At 42.0% G+C, this 26,295-nt stretch overlaps 1 protein-coding gene and 1 non-coding gene across 12 annotated transcripts in view; one reads left to right on the forward strand and one right to left on the reverse strand.

Annotated features, from left to right (window-relative positions):
• The window catches only part of Tmem144 (transmembrane protein 144), a 41,855-nt gene extending 23,760 nt beyond the window's left edge, over positions 1–18,095 (reverse strand). Inside the window, exons 1-4 of one of the 11 annotated variants that reach the window (XM_076932556.1) lie at positions 17,983–18,084; positions 8,850–8,893; positions 4,297–4,463; positions 1,430–1,552 (exon numbers count right to left, since the gene is read on the reverse strand). In XM_076932556.1, coding sequence (XP_076788671.1) covers positions 1,430–1,552; positions 4,297–4,463; positions 8,850–8,893; positions 17,983–17,994 — 346 coding nt within the window. In that variant the 5' untranslated portion in view covers positions 17,995–18,084. Of the gene's footprint in view, positions 1–1,429; positions 1,554–4,296; positions 4,464–8,375; positions 8,661–8,756; positions 8,894–17,982 lie in introns of those variants that run through there. The other 10 variants (XM_076932555.1, XM_034501406.2, XM_034501405.2 and 7 more) reach the window with 10 other exon arrangements.
• Positions 349–452, forward strand: LOC117707931 (U6 spliceosomal RNA). Its single transcript, XR_004606676.1, has one exon. It is a non-coding gene; the product is annotated as a U6 spliceosomal RNA (small nuclear RNA).
• Positions 18,096–26,295: the final 8,200 nt, after the last annotated feature.

The raw sequence follows: 26,295 nt of genomic DNA on the forward strand, positions 1-26,295 counted from the left end.
CAAGGTGTTAGTTTCCCCTCTAATCACCTGCGATAAAGTCCTTACACTATCAGCTCCCCTCTTTCCTCTGTGTGCCAGTCCGGTTGGTTGGTCTAACCTATAATATGGTTACATTTCTCAAGTTTGGCTCCCCACTTATCCACCTGAGCACAGTGGAACCTGATTGTGAGATAAAGATCTGCACAATGGGCCTGGGGAAGAGCCATCTATCTTTAATCTCAGATTCTCTGTGAGTTAGAGATCAGCCTGGTCTACATGGTGCCCCAGGTCAGCCAGGGCTACATAGTGATATCTCTATCTCAAGTAAATAAGTAAGTAAATAAATAATTTCAAAAATTAAAAAAAAATGCTCATTTTGGCAGTGCACATATTAAAATGGGAGTGATACAAATAAGGTTAGCATGACCCCTGCACAAGGAGGACAAAGATTTCACGAAGCATTCCACATTTTGCACTAGTCTTGACCAAAACAAACAAACAAACAAACAAACAAATAAATAATCTGCAGGCTGACAAACAAAGGAGAGATGTCTTGTCTGCAATTACATCAGTAAGTGGAGGCAGGACTCAAGAGTTCTAGGCTGCTCTGGGCTGCATGTGAGACTGATGTCTCCAAAAGCCAAGAGAATGAGGGAACAAATTCTGTTCACTCCCTCCCAATTCCACGTGGTAAACAATCACAGAGACACATGCAAGGCATGGAAATGCAAATTCTGGTGGAAAGGTAAAGTTTTACTTATGTTGATCTCTGATTAATGAATTTCATTAAATCATTTAATCCCTCAAAGACTCTGTGGGTAAGCGGGTACCATTTTAACATTTTAAATTTATTTGCATCTAACAAATTTATCTCTTAAAGGTTTTCAGTAATTCTCTTTGTTTAAAAAAACAAAACAAAACAAACAAACAAACAAACAAACAAAAAAACGAGGGCTTTCCAGGTTGAATTCATAGTGGAGAACTGTTTCAGAATGGCTATCTGGAAATGTAGATTCTACTATAGTAGTTAAGGCATTGATAAAGCAACGAGATTTTTAATTGTCAGTTTCCTTTGCTAAATGTTACTCAAAATGATTATATGCCACTATTTGCCAGCTCTTATGGGTAAGCTCACAAATGATGGTAACAAAGGGTTGCTCTCTAATATAAACATTTTCCAGTAAACATGCTGGAGAAAGGTCAAGTGTATACAATGGCATTTGACTTATGTGTTTAAAGGATCAAATGTCTTTACTCTAATAATTTTCTAGCAGGAACTTAAAACATTTAAAGGGAAAACAAAATGAAGAAATTTCCCAAAATACATGAAAGGAAAACAATATATACTTCATGTCTGTCATGTGTACCTCACAACTGTGAGCCCACTGTGGTTTTTCTCCAGGTTGTGAATATGACTGTGACCCATGTATAAGATGAATATGCACATTACCTGTAGCCCAAATGCAGCCGCCAAGCATTGCAAACGGCCAGAACTTAGGGCAGTGTAGTATCAAGTTTACCACCAAGGCAACCAACCAAATGGCAGCACAGAGCACCCACTGAAGGAACATCCCTACAAATAAGACGACCTGGCATTACTTAGCAGAAAGATTTGAGTATATGCATGTTTAAGAATATCTGTAAGATGTTCTTAGAAAGACAGACACAAATCAGGACATGTGCCCATAGTGGGCACGTGGTGTGTTTATTCTTACATACTTTATGTCTTGGTGGACCCAATCTCAGACACCAAGAAAACAAATCTGGTCAAAAATCTGGTAGGTATACTTCCAACTGGACTGTGAAACCTAGATGCTTGACACTGGAGTCCACAGTGTGTTCCTGGTTAACATGCTATTCTTTTACTTTGTAGTCAAATCAAGAAATGTCTATTAAAGAATTTTGAGAAGCGTGAGCCTGTATTTCCACTCTGATGCCAGTCTCACTGCAACTGTCAAAACATGGCACTGAGAACTTCCCAACAATGTAGCAGTGACTTAAGCTTTGGGATACACTTGGTCATTTGTGGCTCACACAGTTGGGAGTTTAATGAGATAGATTTTACAAGCCTGAGACCTAACCTTCTAGGCCAGCACTCCTCTGCTTTTTGTGAGATAAGGTGCTACTGGCTATGCACCAGAAGACGACATGGCAGTGGCCACCCAAGGCTTCTGTACCATCAAGGTCTCAGGGATCGAAAAGATAGATATTCCACATCAACTGAAGCACCAAGGAAGCTGTAATTCTACTCTGCCATTTTTGGTTGTAACTTGCAACATTTTCATCTATTTCTGTTCATTCTTATAATAGAGTAAAGGGGGAAAATATCTGTTAACCTCCAAGACTTGTATTGGAGTGGAAAAGAAACTTCATGCTACAAGTGAGAAACTAAAAATAAAAAACTAGTAAGACTTCTGGGTTGGCGGTGGCTCAGACTAGAGCATTCTACTACTCGAAGGGACCTGGGGTTCAGGTTCCAGAAACAAACACATGGGTGTAGAGAGTTGTCCCGGTGCTGCCTGTATCCAAATGCTAAATTCTGTACTCCAAAACCTGCGGAAATGCAGATCCTCAGGTACCAGCTTCTGTTGTATAAGCCTTGCCCTCAACTTATCCCTGATTGGTTAATAAAGATGACTGCAGCCTATAGCTGGGTAGAAGAGAGGTAGGCGGGGCTGAAGGTCCCAGGCTTGGGGGTCTCAGGCAGGGACTCCAGGGAGAGTGAGGGAGGAGGAAGAAGGAAGAGGTCCCAATGAAGTAGGTGGATCCTGAGCGGTGGTCTTTGGGCCCGGCCTGTTGGAGTAGTAGTGACCCAGGTGGAACATGGCAAGTGATATCTTGGGGTTACTGACGACGAAGTAGAGAAAACAGCGTAGAGGGTTAATATCTACCTAGCTCTAATGCTTTAAGACTTACTGTAAATATAAAGGCTTTTATGGCTTTTATTTGGGAACTATACGGTCAAAGTGGGGTAAACCCTTCCCCCAAATAATATTTACCACAACACATGGGACACTTTTCTAGGTTCACAAACCCAAGAGCAAAGCCAGCTGTCCTTTTTGGTTAATTTTCTAGTAGGTTTTTTTTTTTTTTTTTTTTTTTTTTTTTGCCTGTCAACATACAAAAGAAAAGGCTAGGAGAAAGGGTTTGTAATCTTTTTGTCTAAGCAGTTTGAAGACTAAGGAACTAGGGAGATTTGAAAATAACTGGGATGTTACCTTCCAGGGGGTGTTCACTGGGTGCCTCCACTCCCTTCTTGCTTCCAAAGGGAGGGCAGCAGGTAGGCAAGAGCAAGCCCTGCTCTCCTTCACTAGACAACAGCTTGCACTGCTTTGTGGCAATTGTGGTTACATGCATTTCTCAAACTATGGTGCTGAGCAAAACCATGCAGTAAAAAAAACCCTCAAAACAGAACCAGATCTGGTTTGGAGAAAGATAGATACTGACAAACTGCACCAGCAATGCATTTAAAAACAAAACAAAACAAAACAAGACCAAGAATTAATAAAAACAGCAGTTTTAACTGACTATTGGTTAAGTATAGTCACAGTAAATTAGATCTAGCCCTTTAATTTGAAAAGGACTGGAGGTTTGTGTGGAGGGACCACTGCAAAGAATGCACCCTATGGATCATTGCAGGGCTGCAGGAGTGGGGGTCTGCCTGACACCAGATGTCAGTAAGCACGAGGCACAGCATACACGGCAAACTTGGGGATCGTGCGTGGTGAACTGAAAAAGCGTGGTATACGGTTTTGTGGTAAGGATGTGTGTCTGTGTGTGCACATGTGGTAAACTGAGGAAGCCTGGCGCACAGCTCTGTGGAGAGGGATGTATGTGCGCGTGCCTAGGTTACAGTACTGCCGCACATCTTTCTTATCTTTCTTTAACTGAGAGCAGCGTTCGGTGTGTGCCTCACGGTTTGTTAGAGAAGAGCTTGTTCACTGGGAAACTGGTTTGTGTTATGCTCAGAGTGATCTCTCACGTATCAGCTGTGTCAAAAATTGGTTTTCAAATGAATGTTGATAGTGGAACTTACCTACTTTATAAACACAGCAGACACAGTCAAGAAGCTTTTCCAGTGGTACCCACCCTGCCTTTGCCACAAAGCACCATCTGGCCTTCCTGTCTTGACTCACCCTCAGTGCGCCACAAGGGGCACTGTGAGACGATTTATGGGAGTTCTAGTCACTAGGCACTGTGATCAATAAAACGTATTATTTTTTTTTAGCTCTTATTTTTAAAAAGATATAACAAAAACAAAGCAAATATCCCAGACACTTAAAAGCAAGTTTAGGTTAACAATAAAAAACCAGTTACCGTCGCCAGTGTCATATTTTTTAAGTGGTACAAAGTTGGAGCCGAACAGGAGGATTGCTACAGCAGAGGAGAGGTAGCCAGTGGTGAGGTCTGTCGCATTATAGCTCATAATGCAGGCTGGCAGACAGCAGACTGTCTCACTTTCGATCTGTGTTTTACAGGAATTTCTGAAATTCAAAAAGAAGAAGAAGAAGAAAAAGAAGGTGAGAAGCTGTGAACCTGTGAACCAGCTGTGCTCTGGATATGAAGTCTATGGATCAAAAGGAGGCCAAGGTTCCTGTTTACAGATAGGTCGCTACGCAAATATCTATCGTTTGTAGACGATGCTCGTGCATTTGCTTTGTTCTTCATTGGTACTACCATTCCTTTTTTAATCACTAACTTATAATAAGATAAATCATTTGTTTCCCCCTTTAGGATTTGAAAAATCTAACTTTTTACAGGATCTGGATTCATTTTTTATTTTCTATATGACAAGGATCATTCTCCCTTAAAGTAGTCTGACATGATGAACAAGCTTTCTGGACTCTGTTGTCGTGTCAATCAAATTCAAACTTGCCTGAGAAGACTTTCAGAACTAGTAAGTATGTTATAAGTGAGTGCTTGCTGTATTTCAGACATGGGCTTAAGGGCACATCGAAGTTGTGTGGCCATTACAAATTCAGAATCTTTTCTGTCCATCGATACAGCCTTAGGAAGTAAGTTCATTGCTCAAGAGTCTTGCCTGCAGTACCAATTGGTGATAGAGCACATACTTCATACGATGGGTCCCTGGGTTCATTCCCCAGCACAGTGCACACACACGCTGTACATGCTGTAAGCATGCATGCATAAATAAGCATCTCTACCATCAATTTTTTAAACACAAATCTTGTAAAATCCAGGATGCGCAGCAGTGTGGTTCACAATGGCAACTTACAGAAGAGGGCAAGTTGTTAGACGCCCCCGTTGTGCAGTCTGGGAGCACCAGGCCACATGAAGTAACTAAGCTTTCAGTAAAATCAATCAGGTCAAGACAAAGAAAAACAAATCAGGGCTTCAGCTAAATTATATTCTGTACTCAGTTGCCAAAGGTGCCTAGCAGTCACAATTCTGAACTCTGCAAATTTAGAATTTTCTGTCACTGCAAAAAGTTCTATTAGATATCATTGTAATGAAAAAGTTCTGGTTCCCCAGTGAAGAAAAGAACAAAGAGCTGGGGAGATGGCTCAGCAGGTAAGGTGCTGGTGACAAGAGTTGCCCAGCACCCACATAAAATCTGGCAAAAATATTTAACTGTAATTCCATGGCTGGGTGGGGAGAGAGAAAAGAGAGGAGGGTCAAAGGGGCTCACTGGGCAGCCAGTCTGGCTTAAATGATAAGTTCAGATTTGGTGAGAGACTCTGTCTCCAAACGCTGGGTGCAAGGGCTGGAAAGATGGCTCAGCATTTGCTTCTCTCCAAGAGACCTGAGCTTTTGAGTCCTAGTACCAAAGATGGATAAGTCATCCATTGTAACTCCAGCTCCAGAAGATGCAATGCCCTCATCTGGCCTTTAAAGGCACCTGCACACATGTACACACACCTGCACACAGCTACCCACACAGGCACATACATACATACATAAAGATAAAAATAAATCTTTAAAAAATACTGCTTGTGTTGGCATCACAAATACTGATGGTAGAGATAGTACAGTGCTGGCCCCTACCCAAGAATGACAGACAAATTCATGGGGTTATTTTATAAAGTTTTGTAAGTTCCTCATTTAAAAAGTAACAATAAAGTAGGGTGCCTTGTTGGTTTTTTTTTTTTTTTTTTTTGGTTTTCCAGACAGGGTTTCTCTGTGTAGCCCTGGCTGTCCTGGAACTCACTCTGTAGACCAGGCTGGCCTCGAACTCAGAAATCCACCTGCCTCTGCCTCCCAAGTGCTGGGATTAAAGGCATTTGCCACCACTGTCTGGCTTAAGTAGGGTGCCTTAAAGGGAGATGCTCATGTCTTCCTCTGACCTCCATTCATGCACTCATGGGTGTACACACACACACACACACACACACACACACACACACACACACACACACACACACACCATCCTCATCATCCTCATGCACATAAAAACAAAAAGACCAAGCCCACCAGGAACCAAATGTCAGATACTTTTCACTGGCAGTATTCGGTAAAGCCTGTGGAACATGGGTCAGCAGCTACTTTATCACTACGTTCTCACAATGCTATTTCAGATTTATATTTTGTATGTTGATCCTTCCTAATAACCTCTCTAAAATGGAATTCAGACTAATACAGAGTTCCTTTTTTCCTCCAGATTTACTACAGTGATACTGTCCTGTGGGTGTGGGTTGAGGAAGGCACCACCAAAGCCAGTCTTCCTTTCTATTTTAAGGAAAAAAATATTCAAAGTTCACACATTGCTCTTTAAGTGGTCTTGTAGAGAATACAAACATCCCGATACTGGCCAGACTGGGTCGGCACAGGTTTTTAAATCCAGCACTCAGGAGGAAGAGACAGGGGGCTCTCTGTGAGTTTGGGGCTGGCCTATTCCAAAGAGTGAGTTCCAGGACAGCCAAGGCTAGGCAAAGAAACCCTGTTTCAAACTCTCCCACACACACCCAAACCCAAACAACAACAACATTGTTATGGAGGATTTAACAGAGAACAGAAACCACTTCAAATAAGCTTTCACAATAAGCTTTAGACAGGAAAATGTCTATTGGGCATATATGTGCATATATACATATATTTTCTTAAGAGCAAAAATCATGGTGGGTAGAAAACAGTTTCTGTATTGGGATGCAGCTAAGGAAGAGACACTGAGGCCTGTTTAAAAAGTAACATAGTAACTATTCAATATAAAGACTATACTGCCTGTAGGCTCCAAGAAAGTTTATGCCTTTAAGTGGCTTGCAGTGGCTCCTGCTCAGGGGTCAAGAGGGATGTGGTGTCAGGAAAGATACCTGACACATACCGACAGTCCCAGCACTTGGGAAATTGAGAAAAGACTACTCTTTGTTAGTTAAATAAATAATAAGACAGATAAATAGCAGGGCTGTTAGATATGAGGCAGGAGATCTCATCTAGAATAAATTTATAAATAAACAAATAACCAACAGGACTTTTAGATATGAGGCAGGAGCTATTTGGAAAGCTGTCCTGGGACTGAAAATACAAGTTTAATAGCTAAGAAATCTTGTTTTCCCCCATTTGAATTAAAACAAGCAAAGCAAGTACATGGAGAAGAGGACAGTGCTCTAACAAAGTAGATTATTTTACAGGAAAGAAGGCTCCGCTAAGGGATATTGATGGGCAGCCACAGGTTTCAGCCCGAATTGAATGAATAATTAGTAGTGCTAATTAGAGCGCATGACCTCATTTGACTGCTGAACCAACTTCAGTCAGTTCCTGCCTTAGATAAACGATGTTCGTTCACAGCACACAGCTCCAGCGCATTTCAAAAAGCACATGATCTAATTCCCTGTGAAAGGACAATCCCGGGCTGCCACAAGGAGTCCATCTCGCTCTAAATTAGTGACATTTCTGTGGTAAAGGGAAGCATCATTATTTTACCAGACATGTATCCCCCAATTCCCTTTTAGCACAAGCCTATCTCATACTACTCCCTAAAAAATCTTATTTTTCAGCCCAGGTTGGTAGCAACTAATTTCCAGCACTCAGAAAGCAGAAGCAGGCGGATCTTTGAGATCATCTCCTGCGTGGTTTACATAGCTAGTTCCAGGCCATCCAGGAGTACGCTAGTGAGACCCTGTCTTTAAAAAGAAGTAAGTAAGCAAACAAAATCCATTATTATTATTGTTGTTGTTATTATTATTATCATCCTTAAGAAAACAGTCCAGCATGCTCGACAAACGCTCTATACCCGAACACGTTTATTTTATGTGTTTGATTTGACACAGTCTCTCAAGCTTTTCTAGGCAGACTTTAAACTCACTCCAGACCCCGGTAAAGCTTTAAACTTGTGTTATATCCCCCACATTCATTTAAAAAAATTTTAATTTTTAGTTAGACAATAGACCCATAAATATCACGTGGGTCACGCAGCACGTGACCTGCCCATACACGTTTACCTTAGGCAGATTATCAATCAGGCGGCAGCTATCGCAATAGTTCGCATTTCTCCGAGATAAAAGCTTTCAACGTTCTGTTGAAAAGTCTCAAGTCCAATTAGCCTAAGGTTTACGTGTTAAGTATCCACTGATATTTTATTAAGCTACATTCGTTCTTTCAAAAAAATTTACTACTTTCGTTTTATTACTGGTATATCTGCTGTTTTTCCTACTATAAAGTTTTAAGTAGCTCCATCCCTCCGGTTAAGATAGTGTGGGGGCTCGATCAATACCCGCGGCTCTAGTTCAAAGACTTCATTAATGGTTTCTTTTAATTTCCTCCAATCTGAGGGCAGCAGCTTCGGCTGGCTCTGGGCTGACGTCACTAGTGCTGGCACTTACTTGCTCTGCGAGTTTTCCTAAGGAGCTGCAGGCTTCCGGGCGGCTCTCAGACCCAGGGCCACCTTAGACTCAGGTGACCTGGTGGATACTCACTGCGCTGGCTCTTCCTTGGACGACTGCGGACTTCCTGCCGGCATCTGAAAGGAAGACCAGAGTCCTTCCCAGGCGGAGGCTCGGGATACCCTCCCAGTGGAGGGCCGGAGCTCAGTCAGGTGACTAAGGAGTCGTCAGGCCTTCTGTCAATCAGCAAGTTAACCAGAGAGGGTTTTTTTTTTTTTTTTTTTTTTTTTTTTTTTTCCTCCCTTAAAGAAGAGCTCCGTTTTGGAGTAGCAACCCACCTTCTCTAAAACATCACACATCACACCTTTAATTGTGCTGTTTGTGGATAAGACAAAGTAGAGCTACCTCACACTATTACAAAAAAAAAAGCACTCCGCCCCATTTTGCCTTATTGCTAGGCAAGCGCTCTCCTAATTTGCTCTCCCACCTCTCTTTTTCCCTTTTAAAATGAGACAGCTTATCCCAAGGTTGCCTAGACTCGCTTACACTCACTCCACAGCCCCCGTAGCCTCTAATCTTGTGATTCTCCTGCCTCAGCCTCCCATGTAGCTGGAATCGTAGGCTTAGACAAAGGCATCTAAACAGTTAGTGGACTAACGTGTGTGCCCTAATGTAATGTGTACTAAGTAGCCTGTAGGACTGTCGCCTTTGTGGCTTGCTGGCACATTTCAATGGACAAGGGAGGTGGCTTTATAAAAATCCACACACTGGAGTAGCTAAAAATAAAGCTTGGCCCAGGAGTTAATTTATTTGAAAATATCCTCTTGGAAGCTTTCCTGTGAAACCAGGCAGTGAATCATGTTCCAGATCAATAGCCGTCCCACCTCAACAGCTGTAAGAATCATGGGATCAATGGGTTAGAGTGCAGGCTTCTGACGTCTGATTGAGAAAAAGCAGCCACTAGTGTAAGATGTAGACTTGCCTGCCTCTTCTGTAGCTAAAAACCACGTGTGTGTGTGTGTGTGTGTGTGTGTGTGTGTGTGTGTGCGCGCTTGCTTGCTTGCTTGCTTGCTTGCGCATTTGCGTGTTTGTGTGTATTTGCGTGTTTGTGTGTGTGTATGAGAGAGAGAGAGAGGGAGAGAGAGAGAGAGAGAAAGAGAGAGAGAGAGAGAGAGAGAGAGAGAGAGAGAGAGAGAGAGAGAGAGAGAGAGAGAGAGAGAGAGAGAGAGAGAGAGGAGAGAGAGAGACTCTCCTAGATAGCAACGCTGTCTTTCTAGACCGGATACTAGCACAGCAGAAGACACAGATGTGGAATTTAAGAAGAGGAAGCGCTAGGTTCTGTCCTAGTCTGGTTTTGCGGCAGGCAGGCAGGCAGGCAAGCCTCTTGGAGTAGATTAAGCTGACACCATCCACTAGCTGGTCATGTGAGATTCACAAGAAAGAGAAGAAAAGTAGAGATGTTAGAAGTTAAGGTTTCTTGAAAGGAAGCCTTGCTTTTAACTCTGCATTCATCAGAGAACCGCACTGGGAGGCAGAGTATCATGAAGAATGAAAGAAGATAATTTTCTTAAAGGAAATGATTAATTTAGCGGTTGAAAAATTGGATACAACTTCCTGTCTTTGTGTACACATACTTAAACAGGCAGAGATTTGCTCATTGAGTTCAGTTTTTAAGTGCTTCGCAATTAATTTCTATAAATTTTTCCACATTAAATTAAGGGGTTTTAACAACAACCACAGTGTATATGCAGAGGACCTAGTGCAGACCCATGCGGGCTCTGTGACTGCTGCTTCAGTCTCTGTGAGCCTCTGTGAACCCTGCTTAGTTGATTTTGTGGGCTGTGTTCTTGTGTCCCTCTGGCTCCCACAATTCCCCACCCCTTCCACGGGGTTCTCCGTGCTCCATGGGGAGGGACCCGATGGAGATCTCCAATTTGGGCTCTATTAACCTAATAATTGTCTGTAGGTCTATGCACCTGTTCCTATCAGCTGCCAGAGGAAGCCCAATTGAGTACTTTAAGATAGGTTTGCATACTTTTTAGACATAATCTATTGAACACTCAATAGACTACACTGTAAGAAGAACTTTAATATGTACTAGGAAAGCAAAAACATTCCCATGATTCACTTTGCTTTTATTGCAGTGGTCTGGAGCAGAGAATACAAGGTTTCCAAGTTAAGTCTACAGTATACAGACAAAGACTCTTTTCCAAAGATACAGAACATAAACAGAATCTAAGATATCTTCACTTTATGACCAAGAGACCCTGTGACTACATCCTTAGCTATTGTTTTAAACTGATACGAAAAACTGAGGCTCCCTTTGTTGAGAATTCCCTAAAATGTAAAAGTATGTTAGAGTCTGTTTCAGGCCTGAGGGCTCTTTCTATGAATGTTTCTATCTGGTGCTTTGCACATCATAGTAAAGAGAAAGTCCAAGCATACAAGACTCGGCTACAGAATTTTAAAGAGATTGTACCTTTTTCACTAATGACCAACCATAAATGCCTATAATGTAAGATCTAGATTCTAAATTTAGTTTCGTCTGTTATCAGTCTTTCTCTAGGAAAGTCACTTTCAATGACTTTTTTAATGGCATTTTTATGTTTTTCAATGTTTTTTTTTAAATTTTTTAAATTTAGCATATGAAATAATGGATTTTAAAAAATGACATTTTCATCCAATGACATAGCTGTATCCTAATTCTATTCTCCCTCCTGTTCCTCTTTACTGTCCATCTGATGAGACCAGGAGACAGGCATTGGAGAAATAGTTTATAGGTGTTCCAGGAAAGTCCTTGGTTCTCTGGCAAAGAAGGTCTAAAGGGAATTATCTCTTTGTAAACCAGCACCCAGCCTAGAAGCAATACATGGGGGTGGGACTGAAAGTCCAGTCCAAGCATTAATCCCCTGTAGTGAAGCTTTAGAATTGGATACCTAGATTTTCACAGTAAAAATGCTTTACATATCTAATGCCCGACTTTATCCCATCGCCTAACTGATTTAAGGGTTACCGCTTCAGAGGCGGAATGCTACAGAAGTCTTTATTGGTGCTCTGCTGAGTTTCGGTGCTGCTCCACTGAGTCTCCTTAAGAGAAATGTATTTCAATGGCCTGGGTGAAGACCCAACATTCCAAGCTACCCAAAACACGAGTTAATGCAGTTGGGATGGTCAATCTGCAGGCTCACTGACCATACTTGGAAAGGGTGATTTACCTTAAGGGATGGTAAAGAGACGGGAAGAATAATTATCCCTTTATGAAGATATCATGCCTTTCTCACGCCTCTGATGAGGTTTTTATAGTGAGCCTCCAGAAGGCTCTGTTACCTGTCCACCTTTCTGAATCTGGCTTCAGAGAGGTGTAACTTTTCCTTTCTATTCTTTTCTGTCTCTTTCTTTAGTACACTGGACAGAGCATACATGTCCTTCCCCTCTATTTCTCAGAAGCCACCCCAAATCATCCACCATGTGGCTGCCTTCAAAGGTCTTGATTTCCTCCTCTCCATCTCCTTCCTCTGGATAGCTGTTGACTTTTGAAGCTTGCTTGTCCTAGGCTTTTTTTTCTTTAAGTTCTTTCTTCAGAAGTGTTCTACTGAATCAATTATTAAGTTATTTTATTAATAAGCCTAAGAACTCAAAAAGATGAGCCACAAATTCCTTGGTAACATATGGTATCCTTGGTGAGACATTTTAGAATTTCCACGTACATCTCCAAACCCCACTACTGATCTTTTTCTCCTAGATAGTCCTGTGCCCTGTGTCCTGTGCCCTTTCTTTCTCCCTCCTTCATTCTGTCTCTTTCTCTCTTCTCCTCCCTCCCTCATATGCACACACGCTTAAATACGAACTTGGCATATGAGAGAAGATTTGATATTTTCTGTCTCCCCTTGTTACCTTTTGTTGTTCTCCCTTCTCCCATCCTCTTAAACCTCTTCCTCCTCCCTGTTCCCCTTTGACATGTATATGTACATGTATGTATGTACATGTACATGTATGAATGTACATGTACATGTACATTAATGTTTAAATCTAGATTCTGCATGTCATGGAAAAGAGGTTTTTTGTCTTTCTGATCTGGATGATATCATTTTATACTATGATCTTCAGTCCATCCATTTTCTTGCACATAAAATTTGAAAAGTCATTTCCTCTTAAACATCAGTTTTTCTTCATCTTTTTATGTGGCCAAAGTTACAAACTGCATAAAATACTAAGACTTACAGTGTTTGGGTTTTCTCTAGGAAACTCAAAAGGCTTGAAAGTCTTCCCTTAGATTATGACAAGAAAAGCATGGAGCAAACTGAAAAGCCAAGAATCTTCTTTAGAGAACAGAATTGAGATCGCAGCTTGGACTACTCCGAAGAGTGGAAGAACTCGGTGAATGCACAGAACCACATCTCTCCAGAGGAGCAAAAGCCCCCAGAGGCAGTGCCAGACTAGGGGCACTTGACAAGTCATCAACAAATGGGTACAAGGGTACAGAGGCTAGACCTGGAAACTCTGGGTGCATGGAGTAGTCCTGCAGGAGCACCCATAAGTCAGTTAGCTTTACTTTTACATACATCACTGGGTTTTCAAGGTGACACTTGGAAATTTTTTTTAAAAAAATAAATTTTTCTTTTTTTTTCTAAAACAACTTTTCTAAGACAAAAAAAATCTTTAAAATTTCAGTAAAACAGTGTTGGATAAAATATTAAAATTCTCTAGAGAGAAGAACTATGATATAAGTCAGAAACTCAGACTTCCATGAAGGAAATACTTTAGGTGGAACTAAATCGTTTACTTTAAAGATGATTGTAATTTATAAACGATAAACTTTAAGGGACAGGAGAGAGCACTGGAAACTGTCTGTCTACAAGGCAGAAACTGACGTGCTTCGGAAGCAAAATAGTTGTCTTATTTTTGTTTGTTTCCAATGCTAGATTTAACTAGTGAATGTACATGTGTCAGACAAATGCTGTATCCCTGAGCAGCATCCCAGTCCTAAGGTCTCACCACATAGCCCAGGCTGGTATCAAACTCCTAACCACCCTGTTATACAATCCCAAATGCCAGGATAGCAGGTGTGTGGCAGCACAGGGCACTGTGCTAGAGCACAAAACGCTTTGCTGATTCCATTAGATTATGTAGTCATTGTGTTATTTCATAGTGGACTTAGATAAGTTGATAATGTGTACTGTGAGATTAGAAAACAAAATTCTGATTAGAGCAACCCCTAAAAAGTTTTTTTCCTGAAAGATGTATATTGATAGAGAAAGAAAAGGAAGAAAACAGAATCTTATAAAGTGTGCAATTAAAATTAGAGAGATTGAAAAACAGAAGGTCAATAAAAAGACAAAGAGTAACAAAGACTAAAATACAGGACCTAAGAATACATTGTCGACCTTTGAAATTCACCTTCATTTTATCAATAAGCATATAGATTTACAAAGATGAGAAAAGATCTTGAGGAATCCAGAGTACCCTTTTTATCTTCAAAGTAGAACAGTTCAGGAGATTATCAGAGATTAAGAGCAATACTGCATAATGAAAAAGTCAGTTTTCAACAAAACAAAACAAAAAAACAAAAAACAAAAGACAAAACAAAAAAAAACCAAAACAAAACTGGAGCCTTTTTATGTGTCCTATAGCAGTGTCCCCATCTGTGAGGCAAACATGAGCAAATATAAGGAGTGAGGTTAATCAGGTCCTCACTACCCTTCCGTATTAGACACAGATAGATAAGTATCCAGGGAGGACGCAGTGAAACCGAGCCCGGCTGCATAGTTACACAGTATTTCATCCAAGAACAACAGAATCTATTCCTTCCCAAGATTACTTGAGTGGGCAAATGAAATCAACTACATTTTGTACAACGCACAACGCAACATAATGAATAACTCTAAGGTGCAACTTATGCTTTTACTTATTCTTTTCAGAATAATGTATCCATATCGTATAACTTCAACATATTTAATGGAGAAGACTCAGTGCTAACACAGCAGCTAAGAGGAGAGAAAAGCCGTGTGGAAACTTATTGTCAGAACCTCTTCTAGTAAATGGACTGTGGGTAGGGTTTTTTTTTTTTTTTTTTTTCCAACTATTTACTTATGCTCTCTATTTTCTAAATAGTTTCAAATCAAATGGCTATGCTTTCCTCTTGGAGGATTTCCATATATAATGTGAAGTTAAGAACTGTGTGGAAGCAGAGCAAAATCTGCTGATCTCACTGCATTGTGTAATCATGTTTGTTCATGCTTTAAAAGATGTTAAATACTCAGCTCGTTTTCTTTCTTCTCTCTCTTTCCCTCTTCTTTTCTTCCCTCTCCCTCACCAGCTTCAACATTATCCTGTAAAGTTTTTCCTAAAAGACTTAATGGAGGATAGAGAAAGCATCGGCCACGCTAAGGCATTGGATCCTGACCCACACCCATCTTCTCTAGCTTCCTCAGCCCCCCCCCCCCCCCACTCTCCCACCCCCTCCGACTCGATTCCCTTCATTGAGTTCTCTGGATCTAATGATTTCTTTTCTTTCTTTTTCTTTTTTGTTTTTTGAGACAGGTTTTCTCTATAAAATTCTTAGTAATGCTCAGTAAAATTCTCAGTAGACCAATGATTTGTTTTCCTTCCTTCCTTCCTTCCTTCCTTCCTTCCTTCCTTCCTTCCTTCCTTCCTTCCTTCCTTCCTTTTGCTTTTTTTCTTTTATCTCCTCTTCCTCCTCCCCCTCTTCTTCTCTTCTTTTTTATTGTTGTTGTTATTTGTTTTTGGAGACAGGACCCTGGCTGTCCTGGAACTCCCTCTGTAGACCAGGCAGGTCTCAAACTAACAGAAATCTGCCTATCTCTATCTCCGGAATACTGAGAGCAAAGGTGTATGTTACCAATGCCCAGCCTGAGTGAATGATTTCTAGACTGAAATTGCTGTCAGGGTTCCAGAGGTACAGTTCACTGTCTTTGAAACCAAAGTTACCTGCAGTTCTTCAGTGCGATAAGCCAAAGCACCTGATAATATAGTGACTGCTTCCTTTCCCTGGCTGTCTGACAAATCAACAATCTTTTCTATAAGGCTTTGCCTTTTTTCTTTCTTTACACAGGGATAGGGTGTCACTCTCCCACAGGTCACATGATTGCTAACAGCACATACATGTTGGGTTTTGCACTCAAGTACAATATTTCTTCTTGGAGAATATACAGCATTTCCCTACATTGTATTTGAGCTACAACCTGATCCTTGTTGTTGGTCTGAAGGCGCTGAGCAAGTGACCCCTTGATACATGGAAGGACTGGGATACCTGCCTTAGAAGGTGGCCAAATGCACCCAAGTGAAGGAAGTGTGCAGAGACTCATGGGTCAGAGTATTAGACATGTGCAGGTTTTCTGAGTGTTCTTTGATTTGTTCCATGTCAGTAAGTTAAGCAGAAAAACTAAAGAGGGAGACAAGCCAGGACTCTGTACATGGCTCCGCCACCACCCATGTACCCAGGGCCTGGCTCTTTTAGCATCTGCCTTGAAGGCAGGGGATGAGATGCTCCCTACAACCACCATCACTGAGGCCTTTTTTTTTTCTCACTTTGAACTGATAGTTTATAAGTAATATGACCTTGTCACCTTATTGATGTATCACGGGCGGGGTTATTTAAAGCCACTAATAAAAACATAATCAGTTCTATCATCTTCAGTGTATTCTTTTCAAGAAGAGCTTATCATAAAATCAAATTAATTAACATTTTTTGAAAGCAATTTGGGATTAGGAAATTATTGAAAATTGATGGTGCCGGGTTGAAGTTGAAATAAATGTTTCTGCCCTTCCTAGGGCATGATTTTCACCAAAATGTTTAACAATAAAAGTTATGTAATGCCTAAAATTAACCTGTAAGTCCCACCTGCCCATGGACCAGGTAACTTCCTGGAATGCTGGGAATTGTAATTCTTGGGAAATAACAAAGCCTTATGGGAAAGTACTGAGACCTATAGATTTGTCCTTATAACCCCTGCAGCCATGGCTAGAGGCCATTCTCAGCAGGGAAATTCTGGGAGATGGTTCTGACCAAAGCCCATTGCTTGGTCAGTATTGACTATTTAATAAAGCTTGCTTTAGATTTGGCCTTTTTAGTTGGAATTGGTTTTTTTTTTTCTTCTGGAGAATCTCAGAATTAAGTTACTTCAATAAAGAATAAAACTATCACCTTTACTAATTTTTCAAAACCGAGTTCACTAAGAGTTAAAGCTTTACTCTTCATAATGTTAATAATTCTAAAAATAAAACAAGTTCCTACATAGAAGTACCTGCTAAGAACCAGACACTGGTCATGACACTGGGAATAGATAAAAACAACACAGAAGAACAACAAACAAACAAACAAACAAACAAAAACCCTCTACCAATTTAACTTACAATCAAATAAGAGATCAAATAATGAATGGTATCTATGGTATGTTGTAAGGGTCCATGATTTTCTGAAGAATGATATCCTGGACTCAAAGTATATAAACACAAAGAGTGTTTTATTCTGCAGAAGTCCAACATCTGGGGTCTCCCATTACCAAGACACCCAAGAAAGCTTGTGGGCCTGATTTAAGCACATTAGGGAATTCAGGGGTAGGTGACTTCTATATTAATTTGTTGGGTCCATCCCTACAGACATTCCATTACCTGGGTGTGGTGGCTGGAAACTTGCTGGGGAAGTAGCTGAGGAAGTCTGGAAATTGCTGCTGACCCTTCGTCCTTGCCTCAGGCTAGGTGTTGGGGCAGCTTCTGAGACCTGGACTTGCCTGGAATTGCCCAGTTCTTGGAGACAGAGATTTAGGCCTAGACTCCTTAACTGTCAATTTGAAGCTTGTCATAGAATCAGCCTAGCCTTCTCGATGTTAAATAGAGATAAGAGGAAAAAAAAAGAGATAGGGGAGGAGTGGCCCATAAAGAGGCCATCTGAGGCCTCTGAGGAATGTCAGGGTGTGGCTGCGGCTGATGCTGAGTTAGTCAGGAGGAGAAAAGAGTGGCAGAGAACAACACTAGAGAGGCTTAAAGTGGGGCTGGGCAGCTGAGAGGATGGCTGGCTGGACCACTAAGAAGGCTTTGGCTACTCTTCTGAGAGAAACTGAGTGCCTAGAGTATTCTAATCACAAGACAAGTGAAAGTCATCTTTTACAGACACCCCCCCAAAAACCATATATAACCATCTCCTATAGCCTTCGGAGGTCTAGACTTTGGAGCGTGGGAATGAAGCATGAGGGCTGGGTCATCTTACCCACATTACCATGGGCTGCTCTCGTTGCTGTCTTGAGAACTCGGTTCCTCTTCATGGGGGCTGCTGGAGTATTCTGACATGGTGCTGGCTTTGCACAGTGACAGGTTTAGGGAACTGAACGTGTCCATTGTCCCTTGTGAGCTAGCCTCTGAGGTCACACTCTGTCAATGCTTCCTTGTTCATCACAATGTCCCTGATTCAGTGGGAGGAGAGACCACAGGACAGGACAGACACCTAGAGGTCAGTATCACTGAGGGCTCTTTGGATGCTGATACCCAGGAGAAAAGAGGAAGAGACTTAAGGGACCACTACATGTGGAAGTAACCTAGTGTGAAAGACCAGGAAAGAGGTTTATGGTGACATAAGCAGTGAAAAAGCTGTGTGGAAGAGCTCATGCATGTATTCTCCAGGCCTTTCCTGCTTCTCAGTGAGGTAGGACACACAGTCATACATAGGTCATGAGTCAGGACCATTAAGGAAGAGTGATGGAGCTTTACAAGTATTTAAAGTGTCTCAGTGTCCTGTAGGTGATCAGTGCTTATTGTCAACAATCTTGTTTAGTTACATCTTAAAGGAGAGAATATTAAGCCATCATCCCTTGGACCATTGTTCTATCATAAAAGACACATCCTGATTTTTTTGTAAAGTGAAAAAAGTTTAAAAAAAGTATATATACATATATGTATATATGATATATATTATGATAAAGTTTTTTTTTCAGGGGCTGTTTATATTGATGGCATGGAAACTTCTCAAACATTTTTTGGTTCTCAGATTATTATTTCTGCATATGAAAAAGAACAATTTGAAGATAATTACATGTGCTGAAAAGAAGCAATTAGAAAGAGAGCGGGCTGTGGTGATGGCTCGGTGGAATAAGAACTTGCTGTGCAGGTGTGAGGCTCAGAGCTCAGAGCCTGAAAGCTCATGTAGAAGTCTGCTGCAGTGGGATGTCTGCTCCTGGGAGGTGAAGACAGGGGATCGGTGGGCACATCAGCTAGGCAGACTAGCTAAGGTTGGGAGTGGAGAGTGATCCAGAACAAGAGCATCATCAACTCTGGGCTTCCCCTGTTGTGGACTGCCCTGGTGCTGTTTGTATTTTGATGCTGATTCTGCTTCCCCAAGAGGAGCCACCTCAGATCAGGAGTGAATCACATATGCAGGTGGTTTCATGTGAACCTTCTCCCCATTTTAACTTGTAAAAGAAAGGCTAGAGCTGGTGACTGGGCAGTGGAAGGGAAAGGTGGAGCTGAAAGTTTTAGAAAGGGGGAGAGAGAAAGGAGGAGGGGAGAGGAAGGAGAGGAAGGAGAGAGAGGAAGACAGAAGAAGAGGAGGTAGAAGGAAGGTGGAGCAGAAACAGGTGGCCTGGGGAAACCACAGTTGCTTTCATAGCTGGGGAATAGAGTAGTGTAGTGGCAGATCTGCCCAACCTAGGTGCACAGCTTGTACCCATATTAATTGAGTTGTGTTTTCCTTGCAAGGGCTTATTGGGGTTGGAGATTTACAGCAACATCTCCCAAGCACATGCATACAAGTACATGCAAATCTGCAGATACACACCCACCCACAAATATGTAAACACACACATACACACACACTGCACCACACCACACCAGCACATGGACGTGCATACACACAAACACACATACACACGCAGACACACACAGCAGACCAAGACTTGTCTTTGCCCAATCAACCCAAGACTAACCAAGGACAAAACCATTGAATGACTTGGGCTAACTGACTCATTGTGGTGTGGGGGAGGGCAGGAAAGGAGACATGTCAGATGTCAGAGGATTGATCAGTAGGGTGTCTCTCCAGAAATAAAAGTGAGGATTCCGTGAAAGCAGGGCTTGGGTACAACCAAGTGAAGTATTTTAGTGGATAGGAGTGAGTGCACGAAGTCAGTGTTGTGTTGGAATGGCTCTCGTCCAGATAGATCACACCAGGTCAAAGTTCCATGTGGCAGAGGTTTTATTAGGAAAGAACGGGACAAAAGGGAGAGAGAGAGAGAGAGAGAGAGAGAGAGAGAGAGAGAGAGAGAGAGAGAGAGAGAGTTGAAGGTGGGGAATAGTGGCCTTGTGTCCATGCTGTGATGTAGGCAGTTCCCAGGTGAGTGTGAGGAGTGGGCTCCAAGAAGGTATGCAGGGTTGTCATGGCAACAGATGTTACCTATGTGTGACATTCCTGAGTTTGGAGCCAGTTTGCCAAGCTGGCTCTGGATACCAACAGTCAGCATTATTTCTGGACAATAAAATGGATCTATGATCCTGTTTCCTTGGAAACGAAGATGTCAAATGTGTTCACATACCATAGCCACATCTGAAGCTTCCAGGTGGAATGCTAATGAAGGCTGCTTCACTCTGCAGGGGTTTTACTCTTCCACAAGAGCCAGGCATTTCATTATTACTGGAATAGTTTTATTTTGATATTAGCATCCAAATTAGAATACCTTTTGCAGCATGTTTAGAAATTCTCACATCTAACATTCACAGTTAGGCTTGCTGATTGCAAAGGGGAGGGGGGAGGGTCTGTAGTGGCAAGTTTACACCCTTCCTAGTTCTAACTTGATCTGGGTATTTACTGCTTGCCAGGCAGTGGTCTGGAGATCTACTGTTGCTATAATAGGGACCATCCACGTGAGGGCGCTCGCTCCATGTGTTTGTAGCTGCAAAGCCTGCCAGAAGCAGGACTCAGGGACAGGTTAGAACCAGGACAGTATTTCCCTGAAGCAGTTAGCTCAGTCTTAGAAACATTGCTCCTGTCTTCTGTCTCCTCTTTGGTAAGCAGTTCTTAAAACATACAAGAACAAAACAAAACAACAAACAAACAATACTAAGAGCCACACAAGGGAATAAAAGTAATTGACTGGAAAATAAGTGAGAAAACAGAAGAGTAAACACTCTCCAGGTTGTAGTTGGCTTCTGCTTCCCATGAAGACCAAATCACTCTTAAGCTCAGCCTATATCTCTTTTGCCAGGAAAAAAAAAAACCTGTCCTAAAAGTGAATAAAGAACTCTGATTTTCTAAGAAGATGAGAACAGACTATTCAGTCAAATACCAACCTGGAGATCAGAAATTGATCAACTGCTCACATTCAGAAGTTCAAAACTCTTGAGTTTAATATAAGATGGAACATAACATTGCAGAAGTAACTTCAGAGTCCCCCAGTGACGTCACACGGTCTCTCCTGCTTTGTTGGCCTGGTTAGCATTAGCGGAGTCTCCCAGAGTCAGTGACTTTTACAGGTAAGCGTTGTATGTCTATGATGGGGGAAGGGCAGAGGGAAAAGCACAGCAGAAATGTGAGAGGGTGCACTGAAATGATGAAACAGAGAATCTGAGTTGGAATCCACACGGTGAGAAAGAGGAAAGGTACCAATGGAACAGCCTTGGATGTAGCCATGATTGATCAACAAGGACTGAAGGAGCCTCTTGGGGAGGGGCGCTCATGCCACCTGCTTGCATTCGCGGCCCGCACCTGTGGGCCCCACTGCCAGGAAAGAATGGGTGACAGAGATGCGAAGTGATGGAGGAGGCACATGTGGAAACATTCAGAACTGGTGACTTGACTGCTGTGACCGGTGAGAGAGTGGCCCGAGACCGATAGTGGGTCATGTCATTCATTGCCCAATGGAGTCGACAGAATGGTGTGCAGCAGTCTGGAGCTTAAACAGATTGAAGATTCAACCCGGCGAACAAACCGCCTAGCAGAGCATCACCCTCAATATTGGTAATGACGGAGGCCGGAGATGAGGAACAGTTCATTTTCTTGATTAGAGCTCACGAAAGGACTACTGTGTCCCGTGATGCTGCTGAGGGCCACGTGGGGGATCACTGGCCCTGATGTTGATGTCTGAGAACTGTGTTGTCAAATGACAACTTGTGGATATTCATGGACTGTGCCATGGCCTGAGTCCGTGTTCATGTCCATGGGGCGTGCTACCCCTGGAGACCATACGGATGTGAGTGGCCTATACTGCTACTTGAGACCATAGTGATGACCAGGTCCGGGCTGCTATGTTTGGTTCCGTGTCCTTAAAGCAGCCAGATCTGCGTTGATGGCCGTGGCATGAGCTACCACGGAAAACCTATATGAATGTCTGTGGTCTGTGTTGTAGCCTGAAGCCACGTTGATAGTAGGCAGTGCTGCACCAGGGCCCACATCAATGTGGGTGGCCTTCACTGACACCTGGGTCCATGGTGATGATATCCAGGCTGTGACTGAGGGCTGAGTTCGGGTCTCTGGTCCTTTGCCGCTGGGTTTGTGTTGATGTCTGTGACCTTTGCTACTACCTGGATGTCAGTGGTCTGTGCTCAAGCTGAAAGCCACGCTGATGTCTATGATCCCAGCTGCATCCGGGTTCATGGCTCTACCACAACCCGAAGCCTTGTTTGTGGTCTGTGCTGATGCTATAACCCCTGTAAAAGCCCAGAATCCACGCTCCCATGGTCCTTAAAGAGCAAATAAGCTACTTTCAAAGTGCTATCAATGACTAATTACAGACGCGCATTTGAGAAAGGGGGATATGGAAGATGGAGGTGACAACACCTATCTCCACCCGAACGCCTCACTGCAAAATAGTAACAGCCTAGACAGGAAGCCATTGGAGAAAGCTTAAAAACTGTGATAGGATGCTATGATGTCGCCTTCCACAGTAGATGACTTCCAGCAGCCACACGGGAGAGGAAGGACTCATCTCCGTTTAGGGGGCAGGCCACGGAGAGTTTGACCCTATCCCAGTGGGTATATAGATAAGATAAATTGAACATTTTTCTTTGCCTAGGGGTGGGAGTGGGAATAAGAAGGGTGGGGGAGAGGACAGGGAGGGACTGGGAAGCAAATGTAACAGGAGGAGTGTATGATGTGAAATCCCCAGAGAATCAATACAACTATTATGTTGGTTAAAAAAAAAAAAAGAATGATTGAGCATCTTCTTTGTGCAAGTGAGGCACAGAGGCACAAGGATTCTTCTCTGTTCACTATCTTGTCCTGTGTGCTTTGCCCATTACATAATGTTAATCCTATGGATGAGGGGCCTCAGCTCAAGGAGTAACTTACTCTAAGTATAGTTCTTTTTTTTTTTTTAAATTTAAAAGTATACAGCTTGACCCAGAATTCCACAATAATCAACTTTTATTAAGCCTTAATTATACTTAATAAAATATGCCTTGTTTCTTTTGTTGTTGTCATTGGGTTTTTTTTGTTTGTTTGTTTTTGTTTTTTATGAGACAGAGTTTCTTTGTGTAGCCTTGGCTGTCCTGGAACTCACTCTGTAGACCGGATGGCCTCAAAATCAGAGAGATCTGCCTGTTTCTGCCTCTCAAGTGCTGAGGTTAAAGGCGTGTGTCCCCACCTCTCAGCACCTTGTTTTTTTAAAAATATTTTCTTTCTCCTCCTCTTCTTCTTTATCTTTTTAAAATGTTTGAGATTTTAGTATAATTATTGTATGCATGCATATGTATACATGTGTATGTATACACACACATATATACATACATACATACATACATACATACATACATACATACATCTTAGGCCAAAGTCTTTCTGAATCTGGTGACTGTGTTATTGATTAACACATTTTCCACCATAATGTGAGATTATGCACCTCATTTGGCCCCTTGACACAAAACACGTAGTGGAGTAAGGATTTGATAAGGTGCTCATGTCTTTAAGTGTGCATTCAAAAGTTCTACTGCTCGCCACTGCCGGCCAACTGTGCCCTGTGGGTTTTAATTTCTGAATTCGAAGTCTCATTTTGGCCTTCTTCCCACAATCCTTTTATTTCCCCAGTAAATTTCCCATTCCATGCTGAGCGCATTGATTTCCCTCTTTCGGATTTCACCTAGGTGCTATTCTATTTCTCAAACTAGTGTCCCAGCAAGAAACTGTTTTAGAGTTGCCAAACAGCTATCAGAAAAAGAGCAGATAAGCTTGAGAAACAACTGGCTACGCTCATTAGTTAAAACCAGAAATTTGCCCAGACAGCAAATCCAATGTGAAAACCAAATGTGGTCCCTGTGTCTAGAGTTCTTTCTCCACACCGTTGGCAAGAAGGAAAAACATACTCTTGGATTTAAGGCCTATTCTGATCGGTTGGCATTCAAGGCTCAATAGCCACGTCTCAGGACCTGTCCTCTGCGCTGGTCACCCCAGGAAGCTGTCTAACCACCCTCGGCAGCTGTGTTCCGGAGCCAATAACAAATTCTCTGTGTCCCTTCAGCGGCACAGGCTGTCATTGATTTCTTTCTTTCTTTGCAGCTTCCCATTCACATGACTAAAGGACACCACATTCTCTGCATTTTCCTTCAGTGCCCTCCGAGATCCTTTATCGATCTACTCCGGTGTTTTTGCCTATTGTTCCGGATCTCTTAATCTTAAGGTATCCGGAGAGCTTCTCTGAAACCTTGCCCTACTGTTCTAATAGTTTACTTAGATTTACCCAAACCTACCTTGTATTCAATCTTCTATAATTTCCAAAATGTTCATGTCATTGTTCTGGTCCAGCGCAGAGAATGTTGATCAGGGATGTTTGCTTTCTGTCTCCATAATTCTCATCTTTCCATCTCTTCCTCTGTTCCTCCCTCCCTCCCTCCTCCCCTCCCTCCCTCCCTCCCTCCCCTCTTCCTTCCATCCCTCCCTTCCATTTTTTCTTTTTGAGACAGGCTTTCACTATGTATCCCAGGTTGGCCTAGATCTCCATATGTAGACTAGAATAGCCTCAGACTCACAGAGGTCCATCTGCTTCTGTCTCTGAAGTGCTGGGATGGGATTAAAGGTTTCTGCCCCCGTACCTGTTCTCAACCATTTAAAAATTTTTTCCTTTTATTGAAAATAGATTTCCCCCTCATCTTATATGTACAGATTATGGTTTTTCCTCCCTCTATTCCTCTCAGCTCCTCCCTACTTTCCCTCCCACCCAGATCCAGACTTTCTGTCTCTTATCAGGCAACCCCCCCAACAAACAAAAAACAAACAAACAAACAAACAGACTTCTAAGGGATAATAATAAAATAAAAGATAAAAGAAACACATCAGTTGTAGACATGACAAACAGAAGGAAAAGAGCCCAAGTGAAGTGACAAGAAACAGAGACCCACTCATTCTCACACTCAGGACTCCCATAAACACACTAAATGGGAGGGAAGCCATGATATATATGCAAAGGACTTGGAGGGGGAAAAGAGAGTAGAAAAATACATAAATAAAAGGAAAATAAAAAATAAGGTAAATTTAAATTTAAATTTAAATTTAAAAAGAAGAGCCCAGGCATGGTATTACATGACTAGGAACCCCTGTTTTCTGTTGGCTATCACCTGAGGAATCTCCTTTTGTTGGCTACCACCTGCTGGGCATGTAGCTTGCCCTTGGTTAACTTCCTGAGTGAGACTCTCTTGAAGAAAACTAAAATTTCATTTGCAAGTTCAATCATTTTTCTTAATTCACACTGTCTATTCTGCCACAACACAACCATTTAAAGGGCTGTTGTTATTTAACAAATTATAGATGTAGGTAATCTTGGAGTACAATGATAGAGAAAATTTGAAATTTATGGTTGTGCACAGTTTTATGTCACCTTGACATATGCAAAAGTTATCTGAGAGGGAACTCCAATTACAAAATGCCTTCATAGGATTGGGCTGTACCCAAGCCTGTAGGGCATTTTCTTAATTAGTATTTAATGGGGAAAGGCCCAGCTCATTGTGGGTAGTGCCATCCCTGGGCTGATGGTCCTGGGTTCTGTGAGAGAGCGGGCTGAGCAAGCCAGGAGGAGCAAGTCAGGAAGCAGCATCCTTCACGGTCTTCACATCAGCTCCTGCTTCCAGGTTTCTGCCCTGTTGAGATTCCTGTCTGACCCCCTTCTATGATGAACAGTGGCATGGAAGTGTAAGCTAAATAAACCCTTCCCTTCCCAAGTTCCCTTGGTTCATGGTGCTTCATTGCAGCAATAGTAAGGCTAACTAAGACAGTAGTTAAGACAATCTACTTTATCAAAATCAAATGAATACATCGTCTCTTATGGATTTGAGCAATAAGTTCAGTGGGACACATTTCCTTGATCTTTTTTTTTTTTTTTTTTTTTTTTTTTTTTTTTTTTTTTTTGACTCCACAGGATCTTAAATTCAGTATCTTTAAATACGCCATCTTTCCTTCAGTGACATGTCTGGCTGTGTCCACCCGTCTTCTAGGAAAAGGACATGAAAAACTTGTAGCACTACTCTGCTTTATACTCTTAGTGTGTAACTTAGTATTGTCACTTCTTACAGGAGCCAATGTCACTAGCCCCAAGTGATTGGTTTGAGGATATCA

Source organism: Arvicanthis niloticus, chromosome 4, assembly GCF_011762505.2.
Source record: "Arvicanthis niloticus isolate mArvNil1 chromosome 4, mArvNil1.pat.X, whole genome shotgun sequence".
In the NCBI taxonomy this organism is placed as follows: Eukaryota; Metazoa; Chordata; class Mammalia; order Rodentia; family Muridae; genus Arvicanthis; species Arvicanthis niloticus.